We start from the raw sequence: 16,315 nt of genomic DNA on the forward strand, positions 1-16,315 counted from the left end.
TGTGTGTGTCTGTAGATTAATCCCACCTCGCCGCACCTCCCTGGGCTATCGATCGGCGATAACACACACGCACTCACCCCTTTAATGCCCTTGACAGATATTGTCGTGCACCCCCTTGGCGTCGTGGAGTGGGGGGTCCGTCGCCCCCCCCCCACCCCTCCCTCTTCGACGCCGCCGCGTGTATTGCGGTCGGAAATTTATTCATGAGCGCCGGTGTGGTGTGCGCGTCGATCTAAATTTAATTGAGAGACAGCATCGGTGGTCGGTCGTCACCGGCTGGGGGGTCGGGATAAGCTATAGCGTCTGCAGGGCCGGCGTTAGTTGTAGACTGTGAATTAATAATTTTTAGCCATCTCCATTCAGTACCATGAACAAATCTTTTAAAAAGCTATGATGTTTTTCAATATCTCCCCTGTTTTGTGTAATGCTTTCACCTTAACCATAAAGAGTTGGTTCGTTGATAAAAGCCAATAGCGATCAAATAAATGAGCATTACTCATCGTTTCAATCATGTGCCAAATTTTCTCTATGAAGTCATTAGCGCATGCCTTTGATTGGGCATTGGTAGTTCAGTTATGTTCTAAGGCTAACCAAAATACTTAATAATGAAATTACATCTTGAATTAATTTTATCGTGAATCCATTGTTTCGAATTTGACAATGGATATTTAAAAAATTAGTTTTCTATTGTTGCTTGAGGTCCACATTATTGTTTGGTAATCTATCAGTTAAGGCAAGTTTTCAATGAACACAGGCTACATAATGGTTCAAAGACAATGCCCATAATCTTATAAAAAACACAACCTGACATCCAACATTGGAATAAGGCCCTCTTTTATTCGCATACTTCCTTCCTCCCTTCATTTCATCCAGACTGCCTATGCTATTCCTTTCCCTGCATTGTCTGCCTAGCATTCTTCCCTCAATCACAGTTTTCAAATCCAATCCCCATGCTAAATACTCTGTATCTATCTTTCATGCCTCCCATAGATTTCTCCCAGCAATCCTCTCTCCTTTCCCCTGCCATGCCAGCTTTTCCTTGCTTGTTTTCCATTTAGTCCATATTATCTCCTCCATCCTTCTCCACACCCACATTTCAAAAGCCTCCTACCACCTTTCTTCAATGGCTATTAATGGGTTTCCATACAGTACCAAACCACACTGCATATCCGATTCATGATGGTCCTTTTCTAAAAGTTCTTACTCAATAAGCCTGTCATCAATTCCCTCCTCCTTTTCATTGAATGCCACCAGTGATAAATGCCTTTTTGAAATCTACTTTGCAAATAAATACAACTTGAATGTGTCAATCATGTGAGCCTCTCCCCTTTCTGAATCCAAACTGATCATCCCATAAGTAATCATTTACTGTTCTTCATCCACTTGTTGACAACCCTGAGAACCACTTTAGCGGCATTCAAAATTAAACATCTTGTTCTGTAGTCCTCACATGATGTAGACTTTCTTTGTTTTACATAGGACCTAACACTGATATAGCAAAGTCGTCTACTGGCAATATTCCTTCAATACAAATGTCATGCATTAGTCCACAAATTCGCTTCCTTCCACATTTTTCTAACCCTTTAAGTAGTTGTGTGGGAATTTTGTCTACCCCTATGGCCTTATTTGAGTTCAAATCCCTCAATACCCTTTCTGTTTCACCATTGAGTAAACCTGAACCTATTCTCATCTGTGTCATATTCTCTTTCTGTCTAACCTGGCTGGCCTATTTTCTTTATCATATTTTTCTTCTATATACAAGTATTCCTTACATCTCTCTTGGATTTTTTCTGGTTCAACTAATATTTTTCCATAATTATCTTTGATGGTTTGAAAAGATTTTCTATTTATACTTTCCTGACAGTGTTTTATCTTTCCTTGTATAGCACACCAATTCCACCCTTTCTCTGAAAGTTTTCCATATCCTCGTACTGCATGCTCCACGACAGTTCTTTTGCTATATTTTTTGCCCACTTAAGTTTCATATTTAACTCTTTATACTTCCCACGCCTGATTTGGTGTTTATATTCTTCCCTTTTTTTCTCTCATCAAAATTTCTAGTCATCTCATCTGTAATCCAAGTTTCCCTTGTCCTTTTCACAGTTTCTATTATTTAATTTACAGTTTTCAATATCCCTATTTTGATAGGTCCCACTTTTCTTCTATAGTACCCAGCTCCCTTTCCTCACTCTTGATTTTCTTTACAGACTGTTGATGCTCCTTTCTTATCAATCCCATGAAAGTTTTTGTATCCCTCTTCTTCAACCATTTTCCTCTTGTAGCCTCTTGAAATATCATTACCCTTCATTAGAACCAAATTATGATCTGTATCCTCATCTTCTCCCGGGAATCCGTTTGAAGTTTTCACACTGTGGCTAAATCTCTTCCCTTCCATAATATGGTCCAAATGATATCTCGGAAATTCCAGTCATTTGCCATGTATACCTACGCTTATTATGATCTTCTTTAAACAAATTGTCCTTCATAATTAACCCCTGTCTCCTGCAGAACTCTATTGCTTTCCCTCTGTAGTCATTTCTTGTTCGAAATCCATAGTCCCCTACCTCACTACTATCTCTTCCATCACCTAATGTTACATTCTAATCCCCCATCACCTCCAGGAACACATGTAATTATTTCCTAACTGAAGTTATGCCCTATGGCCTGCATCCTCCCTATGATTGCGCAGTGGTAAGTTCATCTGAACAATACCAAGTTTGTTGTTTCTGCTTTTACTCCTACAAATAATATTCTATCAGTCACTTTCTCTATGTTTAATTTGCCACTTCCTACCTTTTTGTCCAATATTATGCCTTCCCCTCTCTGACTCTCTTTCCCTCTGCTGAATATTACTTAATAGCTATTGCTCCAGTATTCCCTGGTATCCTTCCCCCTCAACTCACAAAAATATCTTTATTTTCTCTCTACATCTCTCACTTTATATTTTCTAATTCTCTGGTCCTCAACTCTTTCCTGATATTCCAAATCCCAAATCTACCTAATTCACTCGTCTTCTATGCTGCTACTTTTTTGCCTTGCCATTGCTTTGCTGTTACTGTATACCTTGCTTTGCAAGGACTCCATGAGGTGAAAACCATGGAAGCCTTGCCTCTCCTGCTGCTGGACACAACACTCAACTGATTGGGCCAAGTCCATTAGTTACCAGGAATTTAGTGTGGTGTTTTTCACTATGGTGTCCTTCATAGTAGCATGGGATATTTAATTACGGTGGTATCCTGTTGCCTTCCTCAATAGTGCTTTTTTGTGACACTATCACTTAATGGTCACCCCACTGGGGTCAGATACCTTTCCAGCCACCTCACTGAGGAACAGACGCTGCATGGAATACCTTTCTTTGGCTCCTACACTTCAATCTATCTGTCATGGGTGACCCTATCAGAAGCAAATACCATTGCTCTTGACAGCACAGCTATAGGGGTCACGTGAGAACATGCAAGCCCTCCCACCACATCAAGTTTGTAGTCAATGGGGAGGGAAGCCTACATGGATGAGTTTATTTTATTCAAATGTTCACTGACAATAGTTTACGTTATTACAATCACTGCTGTATATATATATTATAATTAAATTTGAAATGGAGATAAATTTTATTTTTGTTTAAATATACCTGCTACTTCCATAAACAATTTTGCAGTCATTACTAATTCATTGCAGTGATGCTTAAATTTATTCAAATAGTCAACTGATTCTTCCCATGGGTGCCACTTTGGTGGCTGGTCTTATGGTTTGTTTTAGATAAGAATATTTTTGTGACGTGATTTTTGTCCTCAAAGTTTGACATCCAGCATTTTATTCCTTATTGCAGAAGGACCATTCCAAAGCGATGCCCTCCTGGTCCCAGAGAGCTGCATGTTTGACCACATCCACAACCAGACTCGGTGCTGGGAGTTTGACCGGTGGAATGCCACTGCAGCACGCACCTGCAGGGACAGGGGCTTACTCCTGCGCTCCTTTGCCATGCTGCTCCCCTGTGGGATTTCTCTCTTCTCAGGAGTTGAGTTTGTCTGCTGCCCGAAACACTTCAAGGGTGAGCAACTATCACAATGTCTTGCAAGCTCACATTCCCCAGAAAATATTCTTTATTGCTTGGGAAAAATTTGAAGAGAACATTAATTTCTGATATGGTAATGCAGCAACATTATATTTTACTGTTGGGCCTACTTTCTATCCTGAGTGAAGATATGAAAATTCAAGAGAAAAATAAAGCAAACTATTCAAACATCCACGAATGAAATACAAAGCAATCTTGAATAGGAAATAGAAAACTCTCAAAATTACTGTTCTTAGGCCTAGGCATATGAGGATAGTACATTTTTGACTTCAGTTGTATGATTTTTCATTTTACTGGTGGCCACAATATAAAGCACCTGTTTTGTTTATATATTTAGATTGTTTATTGCATGCACTAAACTCTTGGCAAAAATTTGGCCAAGAACATGATATGTAGTACAAGACTTAGGGCATAATAGAACGAAGGCAGTAACTGAAGTATTTGCTGATCAATGTGTAATAAATATCAGTAGCAAGCTTACTTATACTAATTATCATACTTAGGAATAGTAAACATGTGTATACTTGTCATGTTAGCCTATTCATTGAACAAACCTTGGCTACATAAATTCATTTCATTAACAGAATGGAATAAAGGTAACTGCCCATATGAAAATGCTAAGTAACAAAATACTTAAACAAATTAATGGATTTTTTCATCAGTCTACCATATTAATCATTCTGAAAATGTTCTTAAAACATGACTATTTACATATAGCATATCAATATGCAAAATGGAGTGAATGCAACTGTAAAATAGTGTACTATATTTTAATATCAATCACCCTTCTTATACTATTCTACACTATTGTCAAGAATGTTTTCTATATTTTATCAATAATGTTTAGAAAATCATTTCGGGTATCTGAACTGGAAATAAAAGCAAATGGAGTTTTGGGCATAATATGGGAGGAGAGAAATCTGTCAAGATAAATTAAAAGAAGGCAGAGCAAAATAACTAATGAGTAATTGAGTGGCAGTGGAATACTGGAGACTGTAATAGAGGGGAAATGGAAGAGCATTTATGGATTTGAAGAATACTTTGATATATTGTGGTGTCTGAGGGTATTTAGTCTATCATTTTATGGGGCTTAGAATTATAGCAGGGGTTACTCCCTAGGTCCATCAAAAACCTTTTGTGACTATTTTTATTTGAGCCATTTCAATGAAGGGTGAGATTTCCTTTGCGTCATATTTCAATTAATTCATAATCATTTTTCAATCTTTATCATTCATTTACCAATACAATATAAGTTATGAATATATATATGTACATTTGAGTGAAATCATTGATTGTTCTGAAACCCCACTAAATACCTGCAGCATTAAACCCTCTGCATGCTTTCTTCCTTCCTTAATTCCATCATGGATATCTGATCTTTTCCTTTCTTTACCTAACTCTATATTCTCCAATCTCTGCATTGCTGTCTTCAACAGTCCATTGTCACTCACTTTGTCTTGCATACATTTTTCCTGGCTTCTTTGAATTTCTTCTAGCAATACTCTCTAGCAGATTCCCTAACATACATGGGGTACCTAATAAATACTTACTTGTCTGTTTTCATTTCTATCCATTTCAATTTTTCCATCCTCTTCCACTCCCACATCTCATAAGCCACCAATCTATACTCATCTTTCCTAAATACCAGGTATCATAAACATGCAATGCACTCAATCATAGAAAATATTTCATGGATATTTTCTTTATGTATTTATTTGCTATCAATTCTCTCATTTTTGTTAACAGTTATTTTCCTTCAATGCAAGTTTTTTTTCCCATACTCTCATTACTTGGACTATTTTCATCTAAATTACTTCCCAAAGAGTGGAACTATTGTAATTTATGCCCTCCCTCTTTGACGCTTACCTTGATCCTCCTAATTCTTGAGAAGCTTATTTACCTTTGATTTCATTTTATTGATTCCCATCCTGCATCTATTATGCAAGTTCAGTAATGTACTTACTACAAGTACAATTTCACGGCTGACTAGCTTACTGAAGCTTGATCAAATCTATCCTGTTTATCAAATGTCAGCAGATAATATGAAGCCGCACAAGCCGTTGGACTTCTCTGCTCTTGCTGGTCATGTGGATGATGAGAAACTAGAAGAAGTGCTTGATGCTGGAAAGGTCAGTGAGGCAGTCGGTGGCAGTGGTGGCACAGGAGTGTCTCAGCAGAATGGCAACTCGCAGACAGACAGTGGCCTGGATGCAGATGATGCGGACGATGAAGACGAAGGCGAGGATGAGGAGGAGGAGGAGGAAGAGGAGGAGGAAGGGGAGGAGGGTGGAGATGATGATGGCGAGGATGAAGACGATGACTCAGACGATGACTATGGCGACGATGACAAGAAGGGCAGCAGCCGGAGGCGGGGGAGCCTCGACTCCCCATCAGCATCCTCATCCAAAGCACAGACAACCGTGCAGCCGACCACAGCCAAGCCCACCCCTCAGGCCACAACCAACACGGCAGCGCCACCCCTGTCCCCAGCCGCCTCCTCAGGGGACTCGTCAGTGCCACAGCCAACTCCCGACCCATACTTCACCCACTTTGACCCACGCGTGGAGCACCAGGCATTCAAGGAGGCCCAGCAGCGACTGGAGGAAATGCACCGAGAGAAAGTCACCAAGGTGGGCAATCATCATTAATTTTGTGGGATTCCCAATTCTATCATAATACATGGTTTTTTTCCATCACTATGTCCGAGAGCTCTTTCGGGAGCTGCAAAAGCATGTGTTGCATTATAGCATTGATTTTTTTAAAGTCATTTGAAATGAATTAATGGAAACCATGGTGACTTAATCTTCAGCCAATCTTCAAATATTTTCACTTTATACCAGCAAAAATATGTTTTGATTTTTGTAAAAACATGAAAACATCTGTAACATGACAGTATGAAATCTATTGACAACATTTACAATTTGTTATGGTCAATAGTATTACTCATTTGAATTGCAGTCATCAAGTTGTCTGATTGCTAGCTATTCCAATTGGAGAATGCGGAGAATGGAAAAATGGGAACATATCAAAAAGAGAAGTGAACTTCGACCTGAAGATGCCTCCAGGACTGGGGGCGAAACAGTTGTCCACCAACTAAACTACGCGACGGTAATTCCCGGAAATCAGCATGGATTCATCAGATAGACGGCGTGGAAGCCTAAGGATTAATAAACTGAGTTGAGAAACCAATAGGGTGAAAGAAGCATGGTAGAGGATACAGTGCAAGGACATGTTCATCAATAAGGGGATGCAGAGAGCTGGGAAAATGGTTGCTAAGGGGATGATGATCATTTGGAGTACAGGAAGGGGAGAGGCTCACATGATGCCATTTGGGTAATGAGGTCACATATTGAGAGGAACATAGAATACAACCAGGATGTATTTGCTTGTTTCATAGATTTTAAAAAGGCATTTGATTGAGTGAATTGGGGAAAATTAATGAATGTTTTGCATAAATAGGAGTAGATTTGAGGAATAAGAGACTTATCCGCAACCAGCACATGTCACAGACAGCTTAGGTGGAAGTCACAGATGGAGAGTCGCGATGGGCTGTGTCAGGACGAGGAGTGAGACAACAGTGTCTATTATAACCTGTACTTTTCAACGAATATGTAAAGAAAACGGTGAAAAAGGTATGGGAAGAACTGGAGATAGGAATGAAAGTCAGTGGGGGATTCATAAAATTAGCCAGGTTTGTATTTTAAAAAACTTTATTTTGGCAGTCAGTCATGGTCAATCATTGCCGGTTGCAAGCATTGCTGAGTGCATAGGAAAGTCAGTGCAATAGATGAGGTATGGAAATAACAATAAGCAAACCGAAGGCTATGTGGTTTTTAAATGAGAGGAAGGCTAAGTTAATTGTTAAAATACGAGTTCATAAACTAGAACAGGTGGAACTGTTTACCTTACTTGAAAGAGTTTCGAGCCAATGTGGTCTAAGTAGTAGTGATATAAGAAGAAGAATTGTAGTTGGCAAGAAGCTTCCACCAGGAGAGAATTGATGGCAGGGACTTAAAGTGAGGAAGTTTAGAAAACACAAGTCAAGAATTTGATATGGATCATAGTTTTTTACAGCTCAAACACATAGTCGTTGAAGCAAGATGATAGACAAGGCTTTTTAGATGTAAAGGAAAACAATTGAAGGAGGAGTCATAGGCAAAATAGTGGAGAAGAGAGCATTTTTGGGATAAATCCAAAGAAGGCAGAAAAGATGAATGCAGAGTATTTTGATTGGCGATGTAATTCTGAATAGCAAATTCCTGATACCTACATATGAATTCATTTTGAAAAAGATTCAACTCTCTACAAAGATCAATATATTTGAGCCTATTGTAATTAGCAATGCAATAATTAAGAGAGGAAGTATAGTTTACGACAGTGTGTGTAATAATGACTAGAGTCACTAATTATACTTTTACAGGTAATGAAGGACTGGTCTGACTTGGAGGAGCGCTACCAAGACATGCGAAGCAGCGATCCAAAGGCAGCTGATGACTTCAAGAGGCGAATGACATCACGTTTCCAAAAGACCGTGCAGGCCCTTGAGGAAGAGGGTGAGGCAGAGAAACACCAGTTGGTGGCCATGCATCAGCAGAGAGTTATGGCACACATAAATGAGCGCAAGAAGGAAGCCATGACATGCTACACTGAAGCCCTCAACGACAACCCTCCAAACGTGAGTTATACTCCCGGGCCCTTTTGGATATATTTGCTTCATTTTCACTGTAAATCTTTGATTGTGAATTGCAGTGGCAAACTAAGACTAAGTCTTATAAAACGAAATCAAAAGAATGGTAAATTGTATTCATTGATAAAATACAATTAGACTGTTACAATACTAATGGATAGCAGGAAACAGATATGCATACATTGTATAATGAATATCTCCCCTATACTGATAGTGCATGATGAAAATAGATGAAAAGCGTATAAGATATGGCAGTGTAAAATGGCCACAAGGTCTCCATCATAGATAGTTTCATTCATAAATCATGATGGGCATTTCATTCAAGTCTTAATTGCAGCAAATTATAATTACAAACATTCCAAATGGTTTCTATTGTATCTCTTAGGGACAATGTGCATATTAATGCCAACCTTATCCCCATCAAGATATGTTAAAATCAAATGAATTATTAGCGTTGCACCCATTGTTTTCAAGTTACGAGATTTAGATAATAATAATAATAATAATAATACTAATACTTTATTCATTTTAAAAATGGTACAACCATATTAAATGTCGTCAATATAAGTATTATTTAACATATAAACATACTTTCTTAAATGTGATGAAAATTGTCACAAAAGAATTCATCCAGTGAGTATAGTGGGTGAGCAAGTAACCAGGTATATACCCTATTCTTGAAACTCTGGATACCATCTGATTTCAACTGAGTAGGCAGATAGTTATACAGTCGTATGTTCATATTGTGAAATGTGTTGTAAGTTGATGACAATCTACAATAAGTAGTATTTAGATTCGATTTACCTCTTGTGGAATAGTTATGGAGGTTGGATCTTAATTGGTAAGTTTCTAGATTAACTTTCACATGAATCAGAGCCTTAAAGATATACAAACAAAATACAGTCATGATTCTATACCTAATAAAAAAAGGTTTGCAGGAATCACGTGGTGGTATATTAGCAAGAGAGCGAATAGCTCTCTTTTGCAGTAGCAAAATTTGTTTAACATGAGGGGAATGACCCCATAACTCAACACCATAATTCAAATGACATTGAAAGAAGGCATGGTAAAGTGTTTAACGATACTCATTTGAAATGATAAAGTTGAGCTTTCTTAACATATAAACAGCTTTACTAAGTTTATTACAGGTCTGACTGATGTGAGTCTCCCAATTAAGTTTTGTATCAATATAAATTCCTAGTATTTTAGCAGTTTCAATATCAGTTATTTTTGATTTAAGACTGCACACAATATGCTGAGTTTTGTTAGTATTTAATTGTAAATGATTAACATCACACCATTCCTTAGCCTGTTTTTGGGTAGCGCTAGATCGTAACTTTGCATCTTCTGGATGTTGACACTTTTGCACAAAAGTAGTGTCATCAGCATATAAAACAGATCTAGGTTTCATATTACAGGGCAAATCATTAATCATGATAATGAAAAGTACTGGGCCAAGCACAGAGCCCTGTGGTACACCACATTTTACTTTAAGAGCTGCAGACCGACAGCCATCAAGTTCAACCAATTGGTGGCGATCATCCAAATATGACTTCATTAATTTCAGTGCAACTCCCTTAATACCATAATATTCTAGCTTTGTTAGTAATATTGAATGATTAACACAGTCGAAGGCCTTACTAAGATCACATAGTGTCACTGAGACTGATTCCTTTTCTTCAAATGCATTAATGACATAATTAACTATGGACTCTACTGCCAATGATGGTTATTCATTCGAAAAAATTCTCATTTCTCCAGTGGACCATGAGAAATAATGCTCTTAAGTTTGAAACTGAAACAATTGATGTTACAATATTCTGCCACTCTGGACTCATTTTTAAGGAGTCCCCCTCTTCCAAATCATGAGCATAAATTGTAAAATGCAGTGGTTAATTTTGCCTGCCTTTTAGACACCTCTCATCCAGTCATGTTTTTTCTGTAGGTCAAATGAGTTTTTTCAGTGAGCATGTTTTCTAGTGTTGGGAAGGATTTAATCATCTTTCTTAGTGAGGTTTTTATCTTCCTTGCTATCCTCTATGGATTACTGAGTAAACCACTCAAAGTGACATTTCTCTTGCTATCAATTTAACTAATTGAAAGCTAGTGTTGCATGCTGGCCCCATTCAGGTGTGCCCTGCATTGGCAGAAGGCTGCAGCTCTCTATTCTCTCCTCTTTCCTATGAATTAGAATAATTAATAATTAAAATATATAGCATTAGTATGTTTGGATCACTGCCTATAAAGATTAACTTTCTTGCTTCATTTTTTCAGACTCACCGAGTGCAGAAGTGCTTACAGAAACTCCTCAGGTCTTTGCACAAGGATCGTCACCACACAATTGCGCATTACCGACACTTGCTTGCCTCCAGCTTTGACCAGGCTGAGAGAGAAAAGGGAATCACTCTGGAACACCTATCAGACATTGATCGAATGGTTAATCAGTCACTTCAAATGCTGGAAAGGTACATTCAGATATATCCATAGGGCTTTGCTGTCCAAATTTCCCATGCTATTTTTAATGTTTTGACATCTCTTTTTCTCATTGATTCATAGCATAAAAGAATATTATTTCTATTTACTCCTGCAGACTTAAGTTATCAAAAGTGTTTGCTGAATATTCTGAGAGATCAATAAGGCAAGACTGAATGATCCCTTTGGTTTTCTACGCTTGCATAGACAATTACTTGCAGCAATAGATAATGATGCAACAATGCCTTGTTGTGACCATTGCTATTTTTAGATTTTAGAATTCTTTCATTAAAATCATGGGGCCTGATAATTGTAGTTATATGATATGCTATTTTAAAGCTCTATGGACTTTTTCTTTATACCAGGAGAGAATCATTATTCTCTCTACGGATATTTTGTCTCATTTATTTTTATGGAATTGTCACTTTATGTACCGGCAGAATGGTTGTACCAAATCTCATATTATCATGCCCAGACAAGGTATGTCTGTCTGAAGGGGGACCCTATTGCTGAAATGAATGAGATAAAGCATTGGTTGAGGGCAATCCATAATTTTTTAAGTAATGAGAGATAAAAAGATATCCTATTTAAAAGATATCCTATTGATAGACAGTTATTACGATTAAATAATTATCACTACAAAAATAATTGCAATAAATGTGGCATATTAATTATCATAAGCAATTTGCTTGGTGCTTATGCTTAAGAATAAAAATAAGTAAATAGAGATGTTCCAATGAATTGATCATTATGAATTGTTCCTCATTGGAGCCATGTGAGTAGACTGTGAAAGGTAGCAGATCAAGTGACAGAGATGAAGTAAAAATAATATTTAAGAGAACAAATGTCAATTGATTAATATGAAACTGCTGAGCCTTAAAAGAAAGTAATGTAAAATGTGTAGGTGGAGGAAGCTTTGAAGAATTATTACATTATCAAAAATACCTTTATCCTTATTATGCCATTATTATGAAAATCTCTATTTATACAAGTATGATATATACAGTGCCAGTATCGGTCTTCAAAAAGGTATCCATAACAAAATAATATCTGTATTTTTTCCACATAAGTGTATCTCATAAGTGAAATTTTGATTCACAGTATTTTGAAAAGGTCCATAATTAGTAATTCACATAGATAGTTAGAGAGGGTTCACCTTAAATTAGATTCCTTCATGAAGAGAAAAATTGTTAAAGATTCTGACCAACATTTTAAAGCAAAAGACACATTCATTCTGCTTCAGGTATTGGCATTTCAGCCCTAAATGAGTAAAAGGCAAATTACCCTGAATGAAAAAACTAATTTCCCTAATAATTTGCATCATATTTGGCACCAATCTTCAATAGATCTGAATGATTTTTATGAAATTGCCTTTTCACCCCTCCCTAATCAATGGATTAGCTTGTAAATGTTTCCTTCCTGCAAGATGACTCATAAATGAACTCAGAAGTACTCGAAGTATGTTTTAGAGGTACATATTTCCTTTCATTTAAAGTCCCATAGAAGGCTTTTATTAAAATTCTTTATTTTATGTTGCTCTTTTATGAACTTTTGGACAATAGTTAATCATTAGTTTGGGCACCATTGGATTGTTCAGTCATTTTTGGCCTGAGCTATGTGGCAAAACAATCTTCATTAGATTTCAGGCTTCTGTTGTGATCTCTTCCTCATGTCCCCTAAGGAAAGAATGTGTAGTGACCTCTTGGAGCTTATTTGGCTTCTCTGGCAACCATACTTACACATATTCAGTAATAGAGTAGGAGTTCTCTTTTTGCTTGGCAGGTGGGGCTTCTGTTAAAACCATCAAGTGAGTTCCTTCTCAAATATTCTCCCAAGGATAGATCTGCATGGATGCCAGGATTTTTTATTATTACATGAAATTGTACATCCTAGTATAAAAAATATATTTCTCTTATTATCAGTAATGAAGGGAGAAATTATTCCTTATATGGTACCATGGTAAAATCAGATCCACTAGAGATTTATTTTTGCAGCTGAATCTCCAGTCTGCCTTTCAAACTATAAAACTGTTTTTCTTGGTGCTGAGAGCATTTTTGCTTATCATTTCTCAAGACTGTTTTGTGTGGAAGTATGAAAGGCAAAGATGGACAGAATTGAGACTTTAGGGTGTCTCTTGTGGGTACATGCAGTGGCAATTTCTCTGTGGGATTAAATGATATAGTGTTGAAAACAGCCAGGAAACTCATAAAATTACTGGATGATTAGCACAGTATTACTGCATGTTTGTGGTCTCTAATAAAATCTTTTGTCTCCCATTAGGTTCCCAGAACTGGCAACCAAAATCCACTCCCTGATGGAAGACTACATCCAAGCCCTTCGTTCCAAAGATGAAACTCCAGGCTCTCTTCTGACCATGACTAGGGATGCAGAGGCTGCCATTCTTGACAAGTACCGGACGGAATATGCTGCCAAACAAGAAGGTGAATTTCTGGCTACAATTATTAACAACATGAAAACCAATCTCATCTTACTCAACTCTTCATTGCAAACACCTCACTCCCTTAATTATTAATGTTTAATACAAAATTAAGGGCTAATGGTGAGCTTCAAATCCAAGTTGCATACCATTTCACAAATGTTGGGGTTTCTTATTAATTTACTTTCTGTGTGAGATGAAGCTTCCACACTTGAAAGCTACTGAAGCTTCATACTAATTGTGAAAGGATTGCCTGATTTATTTTTATAGTGCTGAATCAGTACTTTTTCAGGTTGCTTAATATGATATGTCATTCAGCACACTGTGTACATGCATGAGTTCATACATGTCATTTTGAATTAATAGCCTGAAGTCCTTTTTCAAGAAGTGCAAAACAGCTTTAAAGTCCACAGGCATGCCCATGACAGTCTTAGAAGGCTGTAGTCAGTAAAAGTAAGGGGCCTTGTGAGGTTGTGTGCACCATGAGAAAAGTTTCATTCACCTCAGAGTTGTTACAAATAAGTAGTAACATATATTGCTCTCATAATTTCATTAATTAAGCATATGTAAAGAGATGAATTATGGAATATCCATTACAAGAACATTATTCAAAATTAGGCATCTCATCACATTGACAAAAAAAATCATCGAGGAAGATTTAGCAATTATCCATTATGGCTCAAGATAATTTAGTTTTATTCATACAATTAAATGTCATGTCAGCTGTAGAGCACATTTCAAACACTGAAATTCTTTCTTAAAAATTAGAAAGGGTGGCAAAATAGCCTTTCAGTCTAATTGCCATTGAAAATAAAAATCATAAATCATTATATATCTACAATTAAAGATTTATTTCACCTGAAAAAATACATACCTCCCTTATTGAAGGTCTACCATTTACCCAAATGTGAACTTAAAATGTTAATCTTTTCATTAATGTAATAAAGGCATCATAAACATTTTGTTAATCTTAATATGTGACATTTACCCGTATTTACTTTAATTATTTAAGAGAAATAATGAGAGTCAGTTCTTTAAACTGAACCATAAATTACGTCTTTGAAAACCTTTAATGATGGTTGCCCTCAAATTTCATTGAATGTTTTCATTTTCTTCTCGTTGGGGGCTTGCAGAGAAAGAGAGGCAGCGGCAACTAGAGAAGGAGCGCAAGGAGCAGAGGAAGAGAGAGCGCCTGGAGCTGCGTGAGGAGAAGCGACGCGTGGAGGCAGCCCTCGGCAAAAAGCTTGGCCGTGGTCAGTTTGATCCCGAGACGATGGAGGACGAGGCGGCTGGCATTGGCAGCAGTGATGCTGAGAACCTGGTGGCAGCGGGTGCCTCAGTGGCACCATCAGCATCCCCATCACCATCATCGGCACACCGACCAGGCCTTGGACGCCAAGGATCAGACACGGACGATGGCCTGGATGAAGAGGAGGATGAGGGCGGCGATGAGGAGGATGAGGAAGACGATGCAGAGGACGAAGGGGAAGAGGAGGGCAGCCCAGAAGAGGAGGGCCCCGTCCGCCCACACCGGCTCGAAACCGTCAGGGTCGCACATGTACAGTCGCACGATGTCAGCCATGGCGAGCCCGTGAGTGACCACCCCTCGTACCCCATTCCCTGGCCCCAAGCACCTAAGCCTGCCCACCACCAGTCCCCTCAATTCATACTCACGTGAAGTATTGAAGTGAGAGAGGGCCCTGCTTCTTTCTCACCTTACTCTCATGTTATAATTAACAGACGTCTAATTGTCCATGCATGTTTTGGTTGGATCCAGTGAATTATCACAGGTAAACTTCTTAGTCTCGCATAGCATGACACCAAATATATACTCAAAAAACTGCACACTATGAGACATCATTCTTCAGGTCCTCATAATTCTCCCATCTTCTGTCATTAAACCTAGGATGCCTCTTTAGTTCCTCCCCCTCCCTCATTTATGCCGGTGGTCAAGATGGTGCGGTGGCTTTTGTACAGGCTTCACATCCAGAGTGCTCGGGTTCAAATCCTGGCGGTGTGAATATTTTTCAAAGGTATCTCGGTCCCTACTTGAGGTGCTTTGTGGAGGGCACTTTGAGCCAGTGCGCCATCTGTCGGATGGGACGTTAAGCTGCAGACCCCTTGGCGCCTTTTGTAAAGAGTAGGCTAATGCCGACACCGGGTTTCTCTCCACCCTTCATCCTTTCCTGTCCATCCCCTATGACGCAAATGACCTCAACTGTCGGTCGCCTCCCCCTCTTCCCATGTCAATGTTTTTCATGTTGATTCTACCCACCCCTCCACAAATAACATGCTTTTGGAATATTTTCTGAAAATTTCCACCAGCTTTTTCTAATTTAATATTTTTTAAATCCATGAAAACCAAGTTGAATATCAAAGTATAATATCTGATGTTATTGTAAGATTTGGAAAGCTGAAATGTAGATGGCATCCCATGGTGAAAATCCTGTATCTGATTTTATTCTGTCCACCTTATTTTGATTATACGAAGTCTGTTCAAAAAGTATCATGACTTTTGTGTTTTTTCAAAAATTATTTATTTATTCAAGAATATCTATTTTGTCCCCAGTAAGTAATCTCCATTAGATTATTTACACTTGTGCCAACGTTTTTTCCAATCCTCGAAGCACTTCCAAAAATCATTTTT

At 38.1% G+C, this 16,315-nt stretch overlaps 1 protein-coding gene across 2 annotated transcripts in view; it reads left to right on the forward strand.

Moving 5' to 3' along the window:
- The window catches only part of Appl (amyloid-beta-like protein), a 408,236-nt gene that overhangs the window by 381,630 nt on the left and 10,291 nt on the right, over positions 1 to 16,315 (forward strand). Inside the window, exons 4-9 of one of the 2 annotated variants that reach the window (XM_071585263.1) lie at positions 3,827 to 4,048; positions 6,107 to 6,702; positions 8,493 to 8,747; positions 11,034 to 11,224; positions 13,512 to 13,672; positions 14,802 to 15,259. In XM_071585263.1, coding sequence (XP_071441364.1) covers positions 3,827 to 4,048; positions 6,107 to 6,702; positions 8,493 to 8,747; positions 11,034 to 11,224; positions 13,512 to 13,672; positions 14,802 to 15,259 — 1,883 coding nt within the window. The remainder of the gene's footprint in view (positions 1 to 3,826; positions 4,049 to 6,106; positions 6,703 to 8,492; positions 8,748 to 11,033; positions 11,225 to 13,511; positions 13,673 to 14,801; positions 15,260 to 16,315) is intronic. The other variant, XM_071585264.1, reaches the window with a different exon arrangement.

The sequence above is a fragment of the Hetaerina americana genome, unplaced genomic scaffold (assembly GCF_022747635.1).
Source record: "Hetaerina americana unplaced genomic scaffold, ioHetAmer1.1.p SCAF_2, whole genome shotgun sequence".
Lineage (NCBI taxonomy): Eukaryota > Metazoa > Arthropoda > Insecta > Odonata > Calopterygidae > Hetaerina > Hetaerina americana.